The sequence below is a fragment of the Bos grunniens genome, chromosome 12, assembly GCF_055505025.1.
Source record: "Bos grunniens cultivar Pamir isolate PY7600 chromosome 12, Bosgru_T2T1.0, whole genome shotgun sequence".
Taxonomy (NCBI): domain Eukaryota; kingdom Metazoa; phylum Chordata; class Mammalia; order Artiodactyla; family Bovidae; genus Bos; species Bos grunniens.
Genome location: NC_141176.1, coordinates 78,184,983 through 78,206,591, shown reverse-complemented (window position 1 = coordinate 78,206,591; position 21,609 = coordinate 78,184,983). Strand labels below are relative to the sequence as shown.

The 21,609-nt window shown below is 40.7% G+C and overlaps 1 protein-coding gene across 1 annotated transcript in view; it reads left to right on the top strand.

The window, feature by feature from the left end:
- LOC147361947 (ATP-binding cassette sub-family C member 4-like) overlaps positions 1-21,609 on the top strand; it is a 179,498-nt gene that overhangs the window by 98,502 nt on the left and 59,387 nt on the right. Inside the window, exons 20-21 of the mRNA XM_086330258.1 lie at positions 54-200; positions 6,979-7,058. Coding sequence (XP_086186384.1) covers positions 54-200; positions 6,979-7,058 — 227 coding nt within the window. The remainder of the gene's footprint in view (positions 1-53; positions 201-6,978; positions 7,059-21,609) is intronic.

The following is a 21,609-nucleotide window of genomic DNA, read 5'->3' as shown; positions in this document are numbered from 1 at the left end:
ATTGTTGAGGATAAGGCAGATATCTCATGCTGAGTGATGTTTCTTTATTTCAGGGTTAACTGTATCTACCATCCTTTTTGGTATCACAAGGTCTCTGTTGATATTCTACGTCCTTGTTAATTCTTCACAAACTTTGCATAGAAAAATGTTGGAGACCATTTTAAGAGCTCCAGTATTGTTCTTCAATAGAAATCCAATAGGTAAGTCAGATATGAAGTTTCTCAGTTAATATATCTTGTTAAAACTTCAATGCCTGATTATATTTTCATATTTGAAAATGGAAGAGATGCTTGGAAGAAAATCACTGTGTGTGTTTATTCATTTTCTACAAAAAGTTTCATTGATAATTTTTCCTACCAGAGAAAATATGAATATAGGAGTATATAAGCTTTTATTCAAGAGATGGCAAGAGTGAATGTCAATATTCTAGGAATCAGCGAACTGAAATGGACTGGAACGGGTGAATTTAACTCAGATGACCATTATATCTACTACTGCGGGCAGGAATCCCTCAGAAGAAATGGAGTGGCCATCATGGTCAACAAAAGAATCCGAAATACAGTAATTGGATGCAATCTTAAAAACGACAGAATGATCTCTGTGTGTTTCCAAGGCAAACCATTCAATATCACAGTAATCCAAGTCTATGCCCCAACCAGTAATGCTGAAGAAGCTGAAGTTGAACGGTTCTATGAAGACCTACAATACCTTTTAGAACTAACACCCCAAAAAGATGTCCTTTTCATTATAGGGGACTGGAATGCAAAAGTAGGAAGTCAAGAAACACCTGGAGTAACAGGCAAATTTGGCCTTGGAATATGGAATGAAGCAGGGCAAAGACTAATAGAGTTTTGCCAAGAAAATGCACTGGTCATAGCAAACACCCTCTTCCAACAACACAAGAGAAGACTCTATACATGGACATCACCAGATGGTCAACACTGAAATCAGATTGATTATATTCTTTGCAGCCAAAGATGGAGAAGCTCTCTACAGTCAGCAAAAACAAGACCAGGAGCTGACTATGGCTCAGACCATGAACTCCTTATTGCCAAATTCAGACTTAAATTGAAGAAAGTAGGGAACACCACTAGACCATTCAGGTATGACATAAATCAAATCCCCTATAATTATACAGTGGAAGTGAGAAATACATTTAAGGGACTAGATGCGATAGAGTGCCTGATGAACTATGGAATGAGGTTTGTGACATTGTGCAGGAGACAGGGATGAAGACCATTCCCATAGAAAAGAAATGCAAAAAAGCAAAATGGCTCTGGGGAGGCCTTACAAATAGCTGTGAAAAGAAGAGAAGCGAAAAGCAAAGGAGAAAAGGAAAAATATAAACATCTGAATGCAGAGTTCCAAAGAATAGCAAGAAGAGATAAGAAAGCCTTCTTCAGTGATCAATGCAAAGAAATAGAGGAAAACAACAGAATGGGAAAGACTAGGGATCTCTTCAAGAAAATAAGAGATACCAAGCGAACATTTCATGAAAAGATGTGCTCGATAAAGGACAGAAATGGTATGGACCTAACAGAAGCAGAAGATATTAAGAAGAGGTAGCAAGAATACACAGAAGAACTGTACAAAAAAGATCTTCATGACCCAGATAATCACAGTGGTGTGATCACTCACCTAAGCCAGACATCCTGGAATGTGAAGTCAAGTGGGCCTTAGAAAGCATCACTACGAACAAAGCTAGTGGAGGTGATGGAATTCCAGTGGAGCTATTCCAAATCCTGAAAGATGATGCTGGAAAACTCAGCAGTGGCCACAGGACTGGAAAAGGACAGTTTTCATTCCAATCCCAAAGAAAGGCAATGCCAAAGAATGCTCAAACTACCGCACAATTGCACTCATCTCACACGCTACTAAAGTAATGCTCAAAATTCTCCAAGCCAGGCTTCAGCAATACATGAACTGTGAACTTCCTGATGTTCAAGCTGGTTTTAGAAAAGGCAGAGGAAACAGAGATCAAATTGCCAACATCCGCTGGATAATGGAAAAAGCAAGAGAGTTCCAGAAAAACATCTATTTCTGCTTTATTGACTATGCCAAAGCCTTTGACTGTGTGGATCACAATAAACTGTGGACAATTCTGAAAGAGATGGGAATACCAGACCACCTGACCTGCCTCTTGAGAAATTTATATGCAGGTGAGGAAGCAACAGTTAGAAATGGATGTGGAACAACAGACTGGTTCCAAATAGGAAAAGGAGTACGTCAAGGCTGTATATTGTCACCCTGTTTATTTAACTTATATGCAGAGTACATCATGAGAAACACTGGATTGGAAGAAACACAAACTGAAATCAAGATGCCGGAAGAAATATCAATAACCTCAGATATGCAGATGACACCACTCTTATGGCAGAAAGTAAAGAGGAACTCAAAAGCCTCTTGATGAAAGTGAAAGTGGAGAGTGAAAAAGTTGGCTTAAAGCTCAACATTCAGAAAACAAAGATCATGGCATCCGGTCCCACCACTTCATGGGAAATAGATGGGGAAACAGTGGAAACCGTGTCAGACTTTATTTTTCTGGGCTCCAAAATCACTACAGATGGTGATTGCAGCCATAAAATTAAAAGACGCTTACTCCTTGGAAGAAAAGTTATGACCAACCTAGATAGCATATTCAAAAGCAGAGACATTACTTTGCCAACAAAGGTCCGTCTAGTCAAGGCTATGGTTTTTCCAGTGGTCATGTATGGATGTGAGATTTGGACTGTGAAGAAGGCTGAGCGCCGAACAATTGATGCTTTTGAACTGTGGTGTTGGAGAAGACTCTTGAGAGTCCCTTGGACTGCAAGGAGATCCAACCAGTCCATTCTGAAAGAGATCAGCCCTGGGATTTCTTTGGAAGGAATGATGCTAAAGCTGAAACTCCAGTACTTTGGCCACCTCATGCAAAGAGTTGACTCATTGGAAAAGACTCTGATGCTGGGAGGGATTGGGGGCAGGAGGAGAAGGGGACGACAGAGAATAAGATGGCTGGATGGCATCACTGACTCGATGGACGTGAGTCTCAGTGAACTCCGGGAGTTGGTGATGGACAGGGAGGCCTGGCGTGCTGCGATTCTTGGGGTCGCCAAGAGTCGGACACGACTGAGCGACTGATCTGATCTGAAGCTTTTATTCCAATTCATGTGTGTCTGTAAAGATAAATGCATATTTACTTTGCAGGATTGTTTAAGAGTCCATTTGTTATGTGGCATATGAAACACTCAAAATATGATGCAAATGTGTTGAAGTGTTTTTGACTCGTTTTTGAAATGTTGGCTGTGTTATAGAAGGACCTTTTGCCAGGAACATCTCTACAGAAGACAGACTGTGTGTTTCTTTCTTTGTCCATCCATTTCTGGGACTACAGAGCTCTGGCCTGTGCTCATATTTTGAATTTTACCTAAATATAATGGAAAATTAGTTAAAATGCAAAGTCACTGAAATGTACACATCCTCTTCAATAAAATAAACTTTCTAGTTTTACAGTAGACTTTTGGTTACATTTAAGAATCTTGTGGTACCTAGCATGTGGATCTTCAGTATTAAGTAAGAGTGTCCCTGAAGGGTTCCCAGTGGTTGCTTCTTCCACCCTGAGGCCTTTGACCTGTCTTGCTTCGGAAGGTGGCCTCCTGACCCATCTTCCTATGAAGAGTTAGTTCATCAGTGTATATGTCCACTCTGTTCAATTGGTTAGACTTGTGCTGAGACCCAGGGTGGCTTTATTTTTTGCAGGTGATGATTGACAGGACCAGTCGAGGCAGGGATGAGGGCTGGAGGAGGATAGGTATAGCCCCAGCCTGGTCATCAACTAGCTGTGTGACCAAGGATAAAGCAGGTAGATACTACTGGGCAGGCAAATCTCAAAGCAGGATGTTGTCATGGTTGTAAGTATGGACTCTGGAGGCAACTACCTGAGTTCAGTCCTGGTGCAAGTTACTAAAGTAACAGCCAGTTACAGTTATGTTAATATTTACGTGCTAGTTATTTAAATTCTCTGTCTTGATTTTCTTACCTATAAGATAAGAACACTATTCATGCACTTACCAATATCATGATTTCCATGGGCATTAGGCAGGTTAATACAGTTCCAGCACTTAGCACACAGGCAGTGCCTAATGAACCTTAGTGAGAATGACGACACGGTGTCTAGGAACTTCCTCTCCTATGAAATAGGAATAAGCGCTGCCCTTCCTGTTTCACAAGACTGTTGTGAGGATTAAATAAGACTGTTGAGGGCAGCATCTTGTGTAGGTTTATTCAGCACATGTCGTTTGGTTCAGTCACAGTGTGGAGCACAGGACAGTAAACTACAGAGGCCCACACAGATCTCATTATGAAGCTGGAGTGAGGAGGTGATTGGAGGAGTCCATGCTATTTTGGCTGTGAAGCTGCTCTACTTTGCCTGTTAATGTGAAAGCAACAGTTGTAAATTTGGGAGCATCAAGTGGGACTGAATTTCTGTTATCATGGCCACTACATGCTCGTGACCATGATTAAACAGGCTCTTGATGACGTGTAGGCTTCTCTAGATGCTGATGTATTTATTATTCAAGGATTTGGAACCAAGTTTAAGCCTTTAAGGTCACTAATCCTAGAGTAGCAGGAATACCAGTATGTGTCTTGTCTCTCCCTACTGTGTCTATTATCCGAACTTCATTCCTTCAAGAAAATAGAAGTCCAAATAAGTACTGAAAAGATAGGCCCAAAGTTTAGGGGCATCAATTTTTACTCTTTTAGCAGTATATTAACTCAAACTCTCCCCTGTGTTTATTTTCAAAAGTAGAATTTATAATAAATGGTTTATGGCGGTCTTTGTTTCTGGTATGGTATGAAGAGAAAACCACATATAGCGGTGTTACTTGTTACTGAGTTCAAGCTCGCTCTGCTTACCTCACAACACCAATAAGTCATACAGATGACATGTTAAGGCAAAGAATAACAACTTTATTGGGAAACTTGGCAGACTGAGAAGGTGGCAGATTAATTTCTCAAAATAACGGTCTTATTGAGGTCTGGATGCCAGGTTCTTTTGTAGAACATAGAGGAGAGGAGGTGAGAAAGTAGTGTCAAAAGGACATTTATCTTGCAAAATAGGAGAGGATTTATTTGTGTGGAAATTTTTCTTTTCTGTAGCCATTCACAGGTGGTGAGGGTCAGATTGTCTCCCTGGGAGCTGAAAAAAGGTACTTTAACATTCAGGCAGAAGGGCAGAGTTCCCTGACAAAAGCTATGAATAGCAACACTAATGTCAAAGGAACAGATCCAACATGGAGTCAAAATTGGCTCTTCCCTGTTACAGCTCCTTTGTTGGGCACCTGCGCTATCTGGGGCTAGTATCCTGTGCTTTCTCGTCCTGAGTCTTCTCAGGGAGCACCACCCTTGAAGGCGAGGCTGCCAAGTCCCAATGGCTGCAGCATCCTTTGTTTCCTGATGTGGCAGGTGGCATTTTTAGTTCACACCAGATCATACTCTAATCCTGCAGTCTTTAGGAAATACTCTTATTGTGGATTCTGAGAAGGGACGTAAAATCAATGATAACTGATTCTTAGTCATTTCGTAATATTCCTGTTTTCCTGCCTACATCCCTCTGGTCTTCTTAGATGCTTATTCAGAAGTCTATGCTTATCACACCTTGTACACCTCTGAAAATAATGATTTATTACCCCAATAGCTAAGAGTCAGACACGACTGAGCGACTTCACTTTCACTTTTCACTTTCATGCATTGGAGAAGGAAATGGCAAACCACTCCAGTGTTCTTGCCTGGAGAATCCCAGGGACCGGAGAGCCTCGTGGGCTGCCGTCTATGGGGTCGCACAGAGTCAGACATGACTGAAGCAACTTAGCAGCAGCAGCAGCAGCAAACTCACATCTTGGAAATGGCCAGAATATGCAACTTCCCAAAATGTGAGGTGCTGTGAGCTATCTGGAGGGGAAAAGACTACAGAGAGTTTATAAATATGTTTATTTAGAGAGTATCATTTGGCAAAATTAATCTTGATAGCTAAAGCAAAATTGGTAACAATTAGGATTAATTGCTGCATTGTTGTATTAACTGTTGCATACTTAGGTATTTACAACTATTTATTTACCAATTTAGCATTTGGAATGAGTCTCAGATGGGATGGATCTAAAGTGATGGAAGGGAACATTTGAAATCCACCAACCCTTTTTGATACTGCCACAAGATTCCCCCATTCTTTTAAAAATCAGGGCTAAATTTCAACTCCCCCGCCACTGCCATTTGGTGGTATTTTTGTTTCTCTTTACTTATCATCCTATTTTCTCTTTTACCACTGACATGGGCTTATATCATATGAATTTGTAATACATTAAATTTATTGCTGTTTAATCACTGAATAGTGTCTGTCTGACTCTTTTGCAGTCCCATAGACTGCAGCCTGCAGGGCTCCTCTGTCCATGGGTTTCCCAGGCAAGAACACTGGAGTGAGTTGCCATTTCCTTCTCCAGGGGATCTTCCCAAGTCAGGGATTGAATCCACGTCTCTTATGTTTCCTGCCTTGGCAGGTGGATTCTTTACCACTGAGCAACTAGGGAAGTCCAAATATTTAATACATGTACTTTATATTTAAAAAAGATTTGTTTATTTATTGTTGGTTGCACTGGGTCTTTGTTGCTGTGCATGGACTTTATCTAGTTACAGTAAGTAAGGTCTACTCTTCACTGCAGTGTGTGGGCTTCTCATTGAGGTGGCCTCTCTTGCTGGTGGGGGTCAGACTCTAAACGTATGGGCTTCAATAGTTGTGGCACACAGGCTCAGTAGCTCTGTGGCATGTGGCATATTTCCAGACCAGGAATCAAACCCATGTCCCCTGCACTGGGGACACCATACCACCAGGAAAGTCCCTAATTACACGTACTTCAAAACTATCATTTTCATCTGTTCATAAATTATTTTTCTTAAAGCCCCTATCTGAGGAAGTGAGTAATTTCTCATATCCTGTTCTTGCAGGAAGAATTTTAAATCGTTTCTCCAAAGACATTGGGCATATGGATGACTTACTGCCTGTGATATTTCAAGATTTCATCCAGGTAATGCACAAGTCCTTTCAGAGTTCTCACAGGGAGTAGCAGAGAGCCTGTTTCTCAAGGATTTTCCATAGGATTAGAGAGTGGGTTTTTCAGCCTGGCAGTGTGTCCTGTTATTGTCAGTAAAGGCTGTGTTTGTGAGAAAAAGGTGCAGTTGTGATTCAGAGGCTGAGTTCACAGGAGGAACACCTGGGGCAGGAGTGGCTAAACAGTCACATCAAGGTTGGTCCAAAGCAGCAACTGCTGGGTAAGTGATTCTCCCTCTGCCTTCCAGTTATCTCAATTCCTTTTTTTTGTGAGCACATTTCATAATATAGAAATAAACATGTCTCATGGAAAGATAGCCTAGGTTAACTAAATTATGCATTGTATTGGGCTTTCCAGGTGGCTCAGTTGTAAAGAATTCACCTGTCAAGGAGGAGATGTAAAAGATGTGGATTCTATTTCTGGGTTGGGAAGATGACTTGGAGAAGGGATTGGCAAACTACTTGAGTTTTCATGCCCAGAAAATTCCATGAAAAGAGGAGCCTGGTGGGCTATAGTCCATGGAGATGAAAAGAGTCAGACACAACTGAGCATGAGCATGATGCATTGTATTCCCACAGAGGACAAATACTTACCACACTATTTTATTTGGATAAAGCCAGGTGTGGTTATTTACAAAGAAAAGATTGGTAAAAATAAGGTGAAAATAATATTTTAACAAGGACAACATTGTTTGGTCACTAAGTTGTGTCCAGCTCTTTCATGGCCCCATAGATTGCAGTCCACCAGGCTCCTCTATCCATAGGATTTCTCAGGCAAGAACACTGGGTGGGTTGCCATTTCCTTCTCCAGGGGATCTTCCCAACCCAGGGATTGAATCCACATCTCTTGAGTCTCCTGCATTGGCAGGCAGATTCTTTACCACTGAGCAACTAGGGAAGTCAGACAAGGACAATTCAGTTCAGTTTAGTCGCTCAGTCATGTACCACTCTTTGTGACCCATGGACTGCAAAACGCCAGGCTTCCCTCTTCATCACCAACTCCCAGAGCTTGCTCAAACTCATGTCCATTGAGTCAGTGATGCCATTCAACTGTCTCATCCTCTATTGTCCCCGTCTCCTCCTGCCTTCAATCTTTTACAGCATCAGGGTCTTATCCAATGAGTCAGTTCTTCACATCAAGTGGCCAAAGTATTGGAGTTTCAGCTTTAGCATCAGTCCTTTCAATGAATATTCAGGACTGATTTCCTTTAGGAATCACTGGTTTGATCTTCTTGCTGTTCAAGGAACTCTCAAGAGTCTTGTCCAATACCACAGTTCAAAAGCATCAATTCTTTGGCACTCAGCTTTCTTTATGGTCCAATTCTCACAACCATACATGACTACTGGAAAAACCATAGCTTTGCCTAGACAGACCTTTGTCAGCAAAGTAATGTCTCTTGTTTTTAATATGCTGTCTAGGTTGTTTCTTCTAAGAAGCAAGCATCTTTTAATTTCAGGGCTGCAGTCACTATCTGCAGTGATTTTGGAGCCCCCCCCCTAAATTAAGTCTGTCACTGTTTCCATTGTTTCCCCATCTATTTGTCATGAAGTGATGGGACCAGATGCCATGGTCTTAGTTTTCTGAATGCTGAGTTTTAAGCCAACTTTTTCACTCTCCTCTTTCACTTTTGTCAAGAGGCTCTTTAGTCCTTCACATTCTGCCATAAAGATGATGTCATCTGTGTATCTGAGGTTATTGATATTTCTTCCAGCAATCTTGATTCCAGGTTGTGCTTCACTCAGCCCAGCATTTCCCATGATGTACTCTGCATATAAGTTAAATAATCAGGGTAACAATATACAGCCTTGACATAATCCTTTCCCACTTTGGAACCAGTCTGTTGTTCTATGTCAATTCTAACTATTGCTTCTTGACCTGGATACAGATTTCTCAGGAGTCAGATAAGGTGGTCTGGTTTTCCCATCTCTTTAAGAATTTTCCAGTTCGTTGGGATCCGCACAAAGGCTTTGGCATAGTCAATAAAGCAGAAGTAGATGTTTTTCTTGAATTCTGTTGCTTTTTCAATGAGCCAATGGATGTTGGCAATTTGATCTCTGGTTCCTCTGCCTTTTTGAAATCCAGCTTAAACATCTGGAAGTCCATGGTTCATGTACTGTTGAAGCCTGACTTGGATAATTTTGAGCATTACTTTGCTGGTGTGTGAGATGAATGCAATTGTGCTATAGTCTGAACATTCTTTGGCATTGCCCTTCTTTGGGATTGGAATGAAAACTGACCTTTTCCCGTCCTGTGGCCACTGCTGAGTTTTCCAAATTTGCTGGCATATTGAGTGCAGGACTTTTGCAGCATCATCTTTTAGGATTTGAAATAGCTCAACTGGAATCCCATCACCTGCACTAGCTTTGTTCATAGTGATGCTTCCTAAGGCCCACTTGACTTCACATTCCAGGATGTCTGGCTCTATGTGAGTGACCACACCATTGCTGTTATCTGGGTCATGAATATCTTTTTTATATAGTTCTTCTGTGTATTCTTGCTACTTCTTAATATCTTCTGCTTCTGTTAGGTACATAATTTCTGTCCTTTATTGAGCCCATCTTTGCATGAAATGTTCCCTTAGTATCTCTAATTTTCTTGAAGAGATCTCTATATCAAAGTCATCTCAGAAAATGTCTTTTGTTTTTGTAGGCAGATTTTCTTTTCATAAGTTGGTTGCTTTGTCTTAAGTTGTCTTAAAAGAGAGAGCGAGAGAGAGAGAGAGTCCTATAGGAATATCTTTTATTCAGCCTCTGTCTTGAACATTTGCCTGCAGACAACACAGCCTGTGGGCAAGGATTCCACTATTACCAATAAGAACTAAGCTGAGACTCAGAGGCAGAGAACTTATTGAAAATATGTTTATTTTTCTTTCTCTTCTGCAAACTTCTTTTATAAATGTGCCCTGTTGAATTTAGCTACATAATTTATCCCCAGAAACAATTTTTCCCTAAACACAGTGTCATGTTTTGACAGTGATTGTGAATTACTTTGAAATGGTCTTGTGAAAGGTTCTGTTTCTTTGCTACAGCAAACTGGGCCAAGGTTGTTTTTCTGCTGTGTGCTTAGCATCTGGTTAGTTAGTCATCATAATCAGAATTCATCACATAGTTTTGGATGGCATATAGAGGAACAGGGATAGATGCCACCTGATTTCAGCAGGAAATATTCTCGTTAAAGAGGAGAGAAAATTTTAGTCTAGCTTATTTCCAGTCTTTAATCTACCACTTGAAATTCAATTATCTTGAAGTTTGGTGGAGGTGTCCTGTAGTTGGAAGTAAGAGTCTGTTCTCTGAGAGAGAGACCTGAGATGAACATGGAGCCTGAGTATTTTTCACTGAACAAGTAGCTAAATCTCTGAAGATGAGTAAGATTGCCAAGAGAGAGGGAAGTATTTTAGGAGCCAGGATCAGAAGCTTAGGGAAGCCCTGATATTCAGAGAGAAATCAGAGAGAGAAGGGAAGTACAGAAGACACATAATGAACAGCAAGGAAGAGAGGAGAAGATATGGTAGAGACCCAAGGAAGGACAGGTCTGTTCAGTGCAAATGAGAAGGTGAGTCCACAGAGACCTGTTGGTTGATTTGGAGTGAGGAGGCATCTGGTGACCTGAGGAGCAGGTTTCATGTGGGAGGAGTTAGAGAGCAAAGGGCTGCAAATCCAGGAGTTATGGAGGCAGTTGAGGTGAAGACAGACCAGAAGGAGTTTGAATGAATCAGGAGAGAGGCCCATCTGGAATTTAGGGTCTGAGGAGGTGGTGTTGGTTGTTTGAGATTTTGGTTTCTGGGAGGGGAGTATGGTTGGTGATTTTCCCCTCTCTTCCGTCCTTCCCTTCAACAAGAAAGAATTGAGGTCGAGAGGTACAGGGGAGAGTCAGGCACGAAGTCCTCCCCTCATGGGTCTCCTCCAGTCCCCCAGGGAAGGAAGACATCCAGAGATTCACCCTTTGATGGCTTTGGAATCCTAATTGTGGGAGCTTTGTGGAAGAAGTCCTGGAAGGCAAACTGGATGTGGAGGCTGGAGGCAGTTAGGGAGCCTGGTCCAGGAGGTGGGCTGAGCTTCAAGGAGGTGATCTTTGATCCCAGATGAGAGGGAAAGGCCTCTGTGGATGGTGGGACAGAAGGTGCTGCTGGAAGCTGAGTTCAGGTGTGGGACCCAGTCTTTCTTTGTATCCCTAGCTGAAAGGGGGGAAGGGAGGGGCTGGAAGGGGATTTTTCCATTTGTTTTAAAGGACATAGTTCATGCCAAGTGTTTTCAAACTCATTTTTGATGATTCTGCTTATCCTTGGTATATTTGATAAACCTTGGAAGATTCTTGATCATTTTTATTTTTATTACTTCTAAAGAGTCTATTTCATATACTTTTCCTCATTTAATTCCTTCTCTTTCCCTTAAAAGATATCTCAGATAATTTATTTAATATTTTGTAATAGTGATGCCAAGTGTATGGAAACCCTGGGTTCTGAGTCGTGAGCCTACACTTCAGGACAGAACATGTACTCAGATGATGTCACTGAGGCCACATCCCAACAGAGGGCAATCATGAGTTTGTACACCATCCTGTACATTGACTCTTACAGATACCAGATATGTTGCCTGTTCAGTCACATTATAGTTGTTGGGCAAATTGGAGCTGTTCACCATTTCAAAAAGGATGAAGGAAAGCAGCATAAAAAAAAACAATTTATGTAGTGTGATTCTACCTGATAATCATTTACGATGTCAACAACTTTAAAGTACAGTGGTGTGGGAAGCCCTGCAGTCTCCCTTTCCAAGCTTGAATCCCAGCTCTTCCTCTTCCTGTCTCTGCCCCACAAAGCCAGTATCCTCTCAGTAGCATAGAGAAAGTAATACAAACTCCATAAATGTTGGGAAGATAAAATGAAGTTGTTTTAATATTATTCTTTGCATAACATCTAAATGCATGTTGAACACTAAGTAATGGGTAGTTATTTTTAAAACACCATATGTGTTTTTAAGTGAGAAAAATTGTCTGATGACACTGGCATTATGTTGCATTAAAGTGATCATCAGACAGTTTCCAAGCCCATCAGTATCATCTCAAGAGTTTGTATTACAGAAATTCTAGGTTTGTAATACTTTTTTTTTTTTTTTACTGTATTTTCTTTTTTTTTAATTTTTTAAATTTTATTTTATTTTTAAACTTTACAATATTGTATTGGTTTTGCCATATATCGAAATGAATCCACCACAGGCATACATGTGTTCCCCATCCTGAACCCTCCTCCCTCCCAATACCATCCCTCTGGGTCATCCCAGTGCACCAGCCCCAAGCATCCAGTATCGTGCATCAAACCTGGACTGGTGACTCGTTTCATATATGATATTATACATATGTCATTGCCATTCTCCTTTGTAATTCTTGAAAATTTTAATGGACACTTTCTTTTGTAGACTCATGGAATAAAAATCAGTTGTTTTCAAAACTGACTATTGGGCCCTAAATATTTCAAATTAATGTAATATTCATACAATTTTCCAAAGTCCCAAATAACACTGAGTAAAAAGTCTCAATTATGTACAGTTCTTATCATTGAAATCATCACTTCCTAGAAGTCTTCCTACTAGTAAAACAAGTGAAAATGAAAGTAAGATATGGAAGTTAGATTTAGACATTATAATTATCCTTCAATTAAAAATAAATAGATTAAAAATTCCCAAAAATAACTTTTTAAATTAAAAAAAAATGGGACCACTTTGAGTATGAGAAGTTGAACACAGCTGCCCTCAGCAAAATGCTATAATTTATTGAGGAAAACTGAATTGCAAAACCTTTCTTCCTTGCACAACCCTCTTTCAGGAAGAGAAAACAACAGCAACAACAACAAAAAAGAATCAACAACTTGGCTGAGCTTAAATAACTGACTGTTCATGTCCTTTCCCCCTTCATGGATCACAGCCTCGTTGTGGTGAAGGGCTTGTGTAACTCAATGAAGCTGTGTGCCATGTCATGCAGGGCCAACTAAGATGGACAGGTCATAGTGGAGAGTTCTGACAAAACGTGGTCCACTGGTGGAGGAAATGACAAACCACTCCAGTATTCTTGTGGTGAGAACCCCATGATTAGTATGAAAAGGCACAAAGATATGATACCAGAAGATGAGCCCTCCAGGTTGGAAGGTGTCCAGTATGCTACTGGGAAAGAGTGGAAGGCAATTACTAATAGCTCCAGAAAAAATGAAGCACCTGGGCTGAAAAAGAAACGATGCCCAGTTATAGATGTGTCTGTTGGTGAAAACAAAGTCCAGTGCTGTAAAGAACAATATTGCATAGGAACCTGGAATTTTAGGTCCATGAAGCAAGGTAAATTGGATGTGGTCAAGCAGGAGGATGACAAGAGTGAACATCAACATCTTAGGAATCAATGAACTAAAATGGAAGGGAATGGACGAATTTAATTCAGATGACCATTGTATCTATTTCTGTGGGCAAGAATCCCTTAAAAGGAATGGAGTAGCTCTCATAGTCAGCAAGAAAGTCTGAAATGCAGTACTTGGGTGCAAACTCAAAAATGACAGAATGGGGAACACATGTACACCCATGGCAGATTCATGTCAATGTATGGCAAAACCAATACAATATTGTAAAGTAAAAACAATAATTAAAAAAAAAAAATATATATATATATATAAACCATGACAGAATGATCTTGTTTCACTTCCAAGGCAAACCATTCAACATTATAGTAATCCAGGTCTATGCCCAAACTACTGATGCCAAAGAAGCTGAAGTTGACTGGTTCTATAAAGACCTACAAAACCTTCTAGAACTAATACCAAAGAAAGATATCCTTTTCATTATAGGGAGTTGGAATGCAAAAGTAGGAAATTAAGAGATATCTGGAGTAACAGGCAAGTTTGGCCTTTAGAGTACAAAATGAAGTAGGGCAAAGGCTAACAAAGTTTTGTCAAGAAAACACACTGGTCATAGCAAACACCCTCTTCCAGCAACACAAGGGATGATTCTACACATGGACATCACAAAATGTCCATGGACATCACAAAATGATCAATACCAAAATCAGATTGATTATGTCCTTTTCAGCCAAAGATGGAGAAGCTCTATACAGTTAGCAAAAACAAGACCTGGAACTGACTGTGGCTCCAATCATCAGCTTCTTATTGCAAAATTCAGGCTTAAACTAAAGAAAGTTGGGAAAACCAATAGGCCATTCATGTTTGACCTAAATCAAATCCCTTATGGTTATACAATAGAGATGCAAATAGATTCAAGGGATTAGATCTGGTAGACAGAGTGCCTGAAAAACTACAGACAGAACACACTGCTGTTGCTGCTCAGTCGCCAAGTTTGTTCGACTCTTTGTGACCCCATGGACTATAGGTCTCCAGGCTCCTCTATCCATGGTATTTCCCAGGCAAGAATATGGAGTGGGTTACTCTTTCCTTCTCCAGAGGATATTCCCGATACAATGATAAAACCCACATTTCCAGCATTGGCAGGCAGATTCTTTACCACTGAGCTACCAGGGAAGCCCAGCAAGCGCTTTTAGGATCTTTTCATGATCAGTCTGCTCTCTGAACTGAGTGGGCTGTTATTCCCTAATTAGCTTGGAATCTAGAAACTAATGGTCCCCTCATGGGAGACAACAGATACAACTGCAAGAAACCCAACAGAATTAGAAAATGCAGACAGAAGGTGAAATATGTAATAGAGGAGTTTATTTAGATATTAATTTTTAGAATGTGAAGTTTATCTCTATATGTGATACAGTATCAGACAGAATTAAAAGAAAAGACTTGGGGTCATAATGACTGAATTACTTACATCTGGGCAAATCGATAAGCCTCTTTGAGTATCAGTTTCCTGCTTTGTAAATGGAGAGGATAATCCCTCCTCATATTGATGTAAGGATGAGGTTATACAAAGCTTGTGAAATACTTGAGATTGGGACTTGTGGCAAGTCTTATAAAATGTCATCTGTAATTGATATTTGAGATCATGGGGTAGCCATCACTTCTTTGCTTGTTGGCTAGATTTAGAGAATTGTGGAACTTCTGTGTTATGAGAAAACTTGTCATGGCCTCTAGCAATAGAGCAATGTCTTATTTTTCAATTTGTTTGTTTGGATAGGCTTTTAAACAAGACCATTAACATTTTCACAGGAAATATTTTTTTATTTGCTGCTTTTTTATATATTTCATTTACAATTCATTTAGAGGCTAGTGTGGCATCTAAACAGCTGCTTACAGTATAGTATCCTTTCAGAGGAAGAAAGGTGCTCATGAGACTTCCTTCCACAGGTGGTGTGACATGTCCTCTGCCTTAGTCATCCTGACATTCTAGCCAGGCTGCTTGCTTCCACCAAGAATGCCAACCTGGAGTGGACACAGTTGCATTTCCTGAGATTCATAAGTTTACAAAACCTAGATTTTGTACTTCCATTGGTATTATATGCCAGTTCATGGTGCATGAAATAGAAAATGTCAAATTATTCTTCTCTTTGGACTATATTGAATAATCTGGTTTGGTTTTGTTGATTCAGAGGTCCATCACTTTTCCCCTTCAGTTCAGTTCAGTTCAGTCACTCAGTCGTGTCTGACTCCTTGCGACCCCATGAATCGCAGCACGCCAGGCCTCCCTGTCCATCACCAACTCCCAGAGTAAACCCAGACTCACATCCATCGAGTCAGTGATGGCATCCAGTCATCTCATCCTCTGTCATCCCCTTCACCTCCTGCCCCCAATCTCTCCCAGCATCAGAGTCTTTTCCAATGAGTCAACTCTTCGCATGAGGTGGCCAAAGTATTGGAGTTTCAGCTTTAGCATCATTCCTTCCAAAGAAATCCAAGGGCTGATCTCCTTCAGAATGGACTGGTTGGATCTCCTTGCAGTCCAAGGGACTCTCAAGAGTCTTCTCCAACATCACAGTTCAAAAGCATCAATTCTTTGGCGTTCAGCCTTCTTCACAGTCCAACTCTCACATTTATACATGACCACAGGAAAAACCATAGCCTTGACTAGACGGACCTTTGTTGGCAAAGTAATGTCTCTGCTTTTGAATATGTTATCTAGGTTGGTCATAACTTTCCCTCCAAGGAGTAAGCGTCTTTTAATTTCATGGCTGCAGTCACCATCTGCAGTGATTTTCGAGCCCCTCCAAAAATAAAGTCTGACACTGTTTCCACTGTTTCCCCATCTATTTCCCATGAAGTGATGGGACCGGATGCCGTGATCTTTGTTTTCTGAATGTTGAGCTTTAAGCCAACTTTTTCACTCTCCACTTTCACTTTCATCAAGAGGCTTTTTAGTTTCTCTTCACTTTCTGCCGTAAGGGTAGTGTCATCTGCATATCTGAGGTTGTTGATATTTCTCCCAGCAATCTTGATTCCAGCTTGTGTTTCTTCCAGTCCAGCATTTCTCATGATGTACTCTGCATATAAGTTAAATAAGCAGGGTGATAATATACAGCCTTGACGTACTCCTTTTCCTATTTGGAACCAGTCTGTTGTTCCATGTTCAGTTTTAACTGTTGCTTCCTGACCTGCATACAGGTTTCTCAAGAGGCAGATCAGGTGGTCTGGTATTCTCATCTCTTTCAGAATTTTTCACAGTTTATTGTGATCCACACAGTCAAAGGCTTTGGCATAGTCAATAAAGCAGAAATAGATGTTTTTCTGGAACTCTCTTGCTTTTTCCATGATCCAGCAGATGTTGGCAATTTGATCTCTGGTTTGTCTGCCTTTTCTAAAACCAGCTTGAACATCAGGAAGTTCACAGTTCACATCCCATAAATACTTATAAGTGTCAAAGCAGTAAGTCTTCACTAAGAAAAAGGATAAAGAAAGAGAAAGAAGATATGGAATAAGAAAAGAAACATCTTTTTAAAAAAAATAAAAAAGGAAAGAAACATCTCAAAAAATGTTACTTACTGCCATGTCTGTAAGTTTATCAATCTTTGGAAGGCCTAGAGTGGGGAGGATAATACAGAGAGGACAACAATTGTAGTAGGCATGAAGTTTATTGGTCATATTATTTTAAAAGTGCATCTTCAAACAAAATAGACCTCCAATACAGTTTTCACTGTGACCGAAGAAAAGCCACAGTGACTTTGGTATATGTGACATCATCACCACATCTAGGAAAAGTAGCACCTGCTCTGATATGTCTCTAGGTAATACTAAGCTGTTCTAGTGGTTAGGGCTCAACTTCATGAGATTCTTAATATTTTGGGGGCTCATAAATCTATGAATACCTCATCCCTCCTCCCCTGGCTGCTGGCATGCAGAGCACACTTGAGGGTGGTGATGATGGAGTTAGAGTTTTTGTTTGTTATGCGTGAACTGTCTAGCACTTTAATTCATTACCTCATTTGATTCCTACCACCATCCTTTTATGTTGTTGGTATATCCCAGATTTTACTAAGATTGAGAGTGGGTGTAGAGTCTTACCATCCCTGTTAACAATATTCAGGAAGGTTTGTCCTAAACCCTGTCTCAGCATAATACTGGGCTAGTGGAATTTCCCCTCCAGGTATAGGTTGTCATTCTTCACACACTAAAGAATTTTTCTGAATTGTGAAAAATTACCATTTTATTTCAAGTTGAAGATTTCATCTAAGAATTTTAAAATATTTTTTCATGTGGATTAATAGACTTTGGGTAGACTTTCCCAAATGGTGTGTGCTCCAAATGGGAAATATATAAAAATAATGATTCTCCTTATTTGGGGGCATCAGGACTTGAGTCACTTGCTTCTGGGTTACATGTTTCTTTCTATATACATCATTGTCTCTGTGCCTGTGAGACAGAGGTACAGAAGCACTGGCTATGGTGATGTGGTCCATCAGATGGGCCTGAAGTCCAATCAGATGGGGGGAATTGTGTGTAGCTTGAATTGAATTTTTTTGAATTCTTGAGAATGTAGGAGAAAGAAATGAAGTTGGGTTCAAGGAAGGGATGTGTATTGCACACCAGAATCTGTTGTTTCCTTCTTCAAATAATTTTTGCTTAGATACTATTTTCATCTGCCAACTTCTATAAAGGGTTTGAGTTAGCTGGCATTAAAGCTTCCCAGCTATGTATACATATAACTGTAAACCCATACACTGTTTATAAATATATAATATTCAATCCACAGTGAGGGTAGCTATAGTATTACCTATAAGTAGGTGCCAAAGACATCCTCTTCGAATTGCTTCAGAATTTAGGGGAATGAAACCTGAAGGACCTGACCTAGCTTTGGAGCTTCTGAGAGGTTTAATAATGGGTCTTCAATGGGTACCTAAGGAAAATGCATTGGCTCAGTTCCTGTGAAGCCCTTCACTTTGATTTACCTCTACTTCCCAGGTTATCTGCCAGGCTGCATTTAGTCTTAAAAGGCCCTCACCTTGGGAGAGCCAGATTATTGAAATTGATGAATATTGTCCATCAAATGATGTGAGTCTGCTAAAAAACTGTAATTTGGATTTTTTATTGATGTTTTAGCAGGTTTTGTTTTTGACAACCAACAGTGGCAAATCAAGTGACTTAAGACCAGACATAGAAGGAGCTGGCAGGACCCCTCCCCATGAGCGTGAATGTTGTAGCAGAGAGAATGCATATTTAATGAAGGGGCTGTAAGCAGTTGTTCATCTGTAGGTCTAATAGGAGGGTGGTCAATCAGGCCTATCTTTCTCCACTTATGACTGGAATGTATTGCTTCAGAATCCATCCTCTTCACTCTTTGTTTTATTTTGATACCATGGCAAGTGTGGGAGAAACAGGAAAAGCACATGGGTCTCCATCCAGATAATAGGGTTTGGTTCCCAAGGGCTCCTGGACACAGAGTCACAGTTCTGGACTCCTTCCAGGCTCCTCCTTCCTGCCACTGTGGCTCTAGGATTCTCTAAGTACAAAGTACCTGTCTTTCTCCTTGACCTACAGTCCTTCCTGGAAAAAGTCAGGACAACCACTTGCCATCCCATCTTTATGTCATATCTGTAAGTGAAAATGAAGTTCTTACTTTTCTCATTCACAAGATAGATGTGAAGATCCTCTGAGAAAACTCAAACTGGAAGAGCTGTGAAATGATACATGTCTCTATGATACAAGCATTACCATGCTAATCCATCCCTCAGAGAGGCTCCAGGGCCAGCAGCCCTGGGTGACATGATGGGGAGGCCCTGGCCAGTGAGCATGAGATCCAGGTGCTAGTGCTAAGAAGACACAGAACAACCAGTGTTACCTCAGATGGGCATCTCAACCTCATCCCAGCTCCTTTTTGGTCAAAAGTACCATCAATTCTAGTTACTGCCTGCAAGTTATTCTTGCCAATCTTTCTATTTGTGAAAGTGAAAGTCCCTCAGTTGTGTCCAACTCTTTGAGAATTCTTCAGGCCAGAATACTGGAGTGGGTAGCCGTTCCTTTCTCCAGGGTCTATTTGTTAAACCAGCCTGTAAAATTCATCCTAAGTTGCCGGGGTGCAGCCCCGGCTGATCCAGGGTATTCGAAGCGGGGACGGCGTCAGTGAGGATCAGGATACAATAGCTTCAATTAGATATTAATTAGAGATGTAAAGAGTAATAGAATGAGGATAGCTCAGTAAGAAAATTCAGTGGAGAAAAGAGGCTGAGTAGCTTGGTTTACGTGGGAAACCAATAAAACTTCAAGACAAGAAGTTTGCACCACTTACGTAGGCCTCAGGCGTCCTTCCATCCTCCCGAAGGAGAGGAGACACTGAGGCCTCCCCATTCGGATCTTAGAAGCCCAGGCATAATTAGTAAGCATGGCGGGTTCCACACTCCAGATGGAGACTCAGCCAGAGTGAGAGAGAGAGCGACATGGGGAGACCAGTATTTTGAGAAACTGATCCCAATTCTTTATTTTCCATGGTCTACTTTTATACACTGAGATGTTATGCCAAAGTCACATGGGGTCAGCAGTCCTGACTTTAATCAAAGTCAGGTGCTTCATACAAATGTATACAGAGGTCTTAGGGGTGTTACATCATCTTCTGGCCAGGGGGCCTGCTGACAATTTATGACCCTCTCCTTGTGACAGCAGTCAGTCAACCAGGACACTTATTTCTCCAGGGGTGATTATTCTTAAAACAGATGCCACCCAAATAAAGTTACATTCCTATAGGGGGAGGGTATAGTGGGTTTTAGTTAAGGAAAGAATTTACTTAGCCTAAGGTCTAACGTGATTTATATCAAAGGTTAATACTTATTTCTTCTATATATTCATTAATGTGTGTAAGGGCAGGGGATATGGAGACTTAGCAACAAACATTGGCTCAACAAATGAAAAACCCTTCACCAACACAGTTTCTAATCAGCCCATTATACTTATACTAATAGTTTTCTAACTTTTCTAAGGAACCTGTTTTTAGAAGGTTTAAAGCATCTCGTGCCTCTCACGGTTGGGAGGCTGTGAGCAATCACATGTGGCCGGACAAGCCTGTCAGGCAGGCTAGAGAACCTTCAGAAGAGTTTGTAGGTTAAAACACTCTTGTCATGCCCAGGAGTTTTTATTAACTGGAGCTCTAAGTTAACTCCTTCTCCGAAAGAGGTGGTGGGGGACAGCCCCCTGTAAAGTCAGAGATGTAGATGAGCACAAAGTAGTAAAGTAGGCAGGCTCTGGTTATGGGGGTAGATGCTCGAGGATTTCCAGGGGGACTCCTGAGGCTCGATCCCGCCTTTGTGTATGTCGAGCCTCCTTCCTCATGATCTTTGCCATGGGCCGAGTGCCTCACTCTGACCCCCAACACTAAGTCTCTTAGAATTGTCTAAAAATGTTCCTGAGTTCTTCACCATGTTTCCCCAGCACTCTGCCTTGTGCAGATCACCATGAATTTGTATCCACCTGAGAGCCTAAACTTTGGAGGCCTTGGACCAGACTGAATCTGCACATCCCCACCACCCCACCCCACTGTCACAGCAAGCAGACACTAAGTGTTGATTGCATTCTTAAAAGTAAGGGTATCATACTTCTCCTGATAAAGATGGATGCTTAAATCAGCGCCAGTAAATGATTTTGTTTTCTGTTCTACTGTCTTTTTTTGACCTAGATCATTTCCCAAGATAAAATCATCTCACAGGATAATGTGACGATTAAGAGAATGTTCATGGAACTCTTAGTGCAGTGTCTTACATACAGTAAATACCTGGTAAATGGGATCTGCTGTTGTTATAATCATTAGTCTTTGGAATGGGCATTTTAAATACTTAGTATAAAGATAGAAAGATGGTTGTATTTTGGGGGCAAGCTTGAATGTATCATAAAGTCTCATGACATGAGCTTTCCAGCTTTGTGACTTAGGTTTTTCAGTCTCCATCAAATTGCTTTTCCTCTCCCTGTACCTCACTCTCTCCATCTGTAAAATGAGATAATACTTTTACTAGATAAAGCTATTGTAATGATTAATGAGTTAATACATGTGAAGGTTTGAAGGTCTAGCCATGTATAACACTCAGTAAATATTAACTATGGATAGAAAATCTAGAAAGAGGAATTCCTGCTTCCAAAGGTCAACATTTAAATTTTGTTCTACTTTTCTGAACACTGAATTTG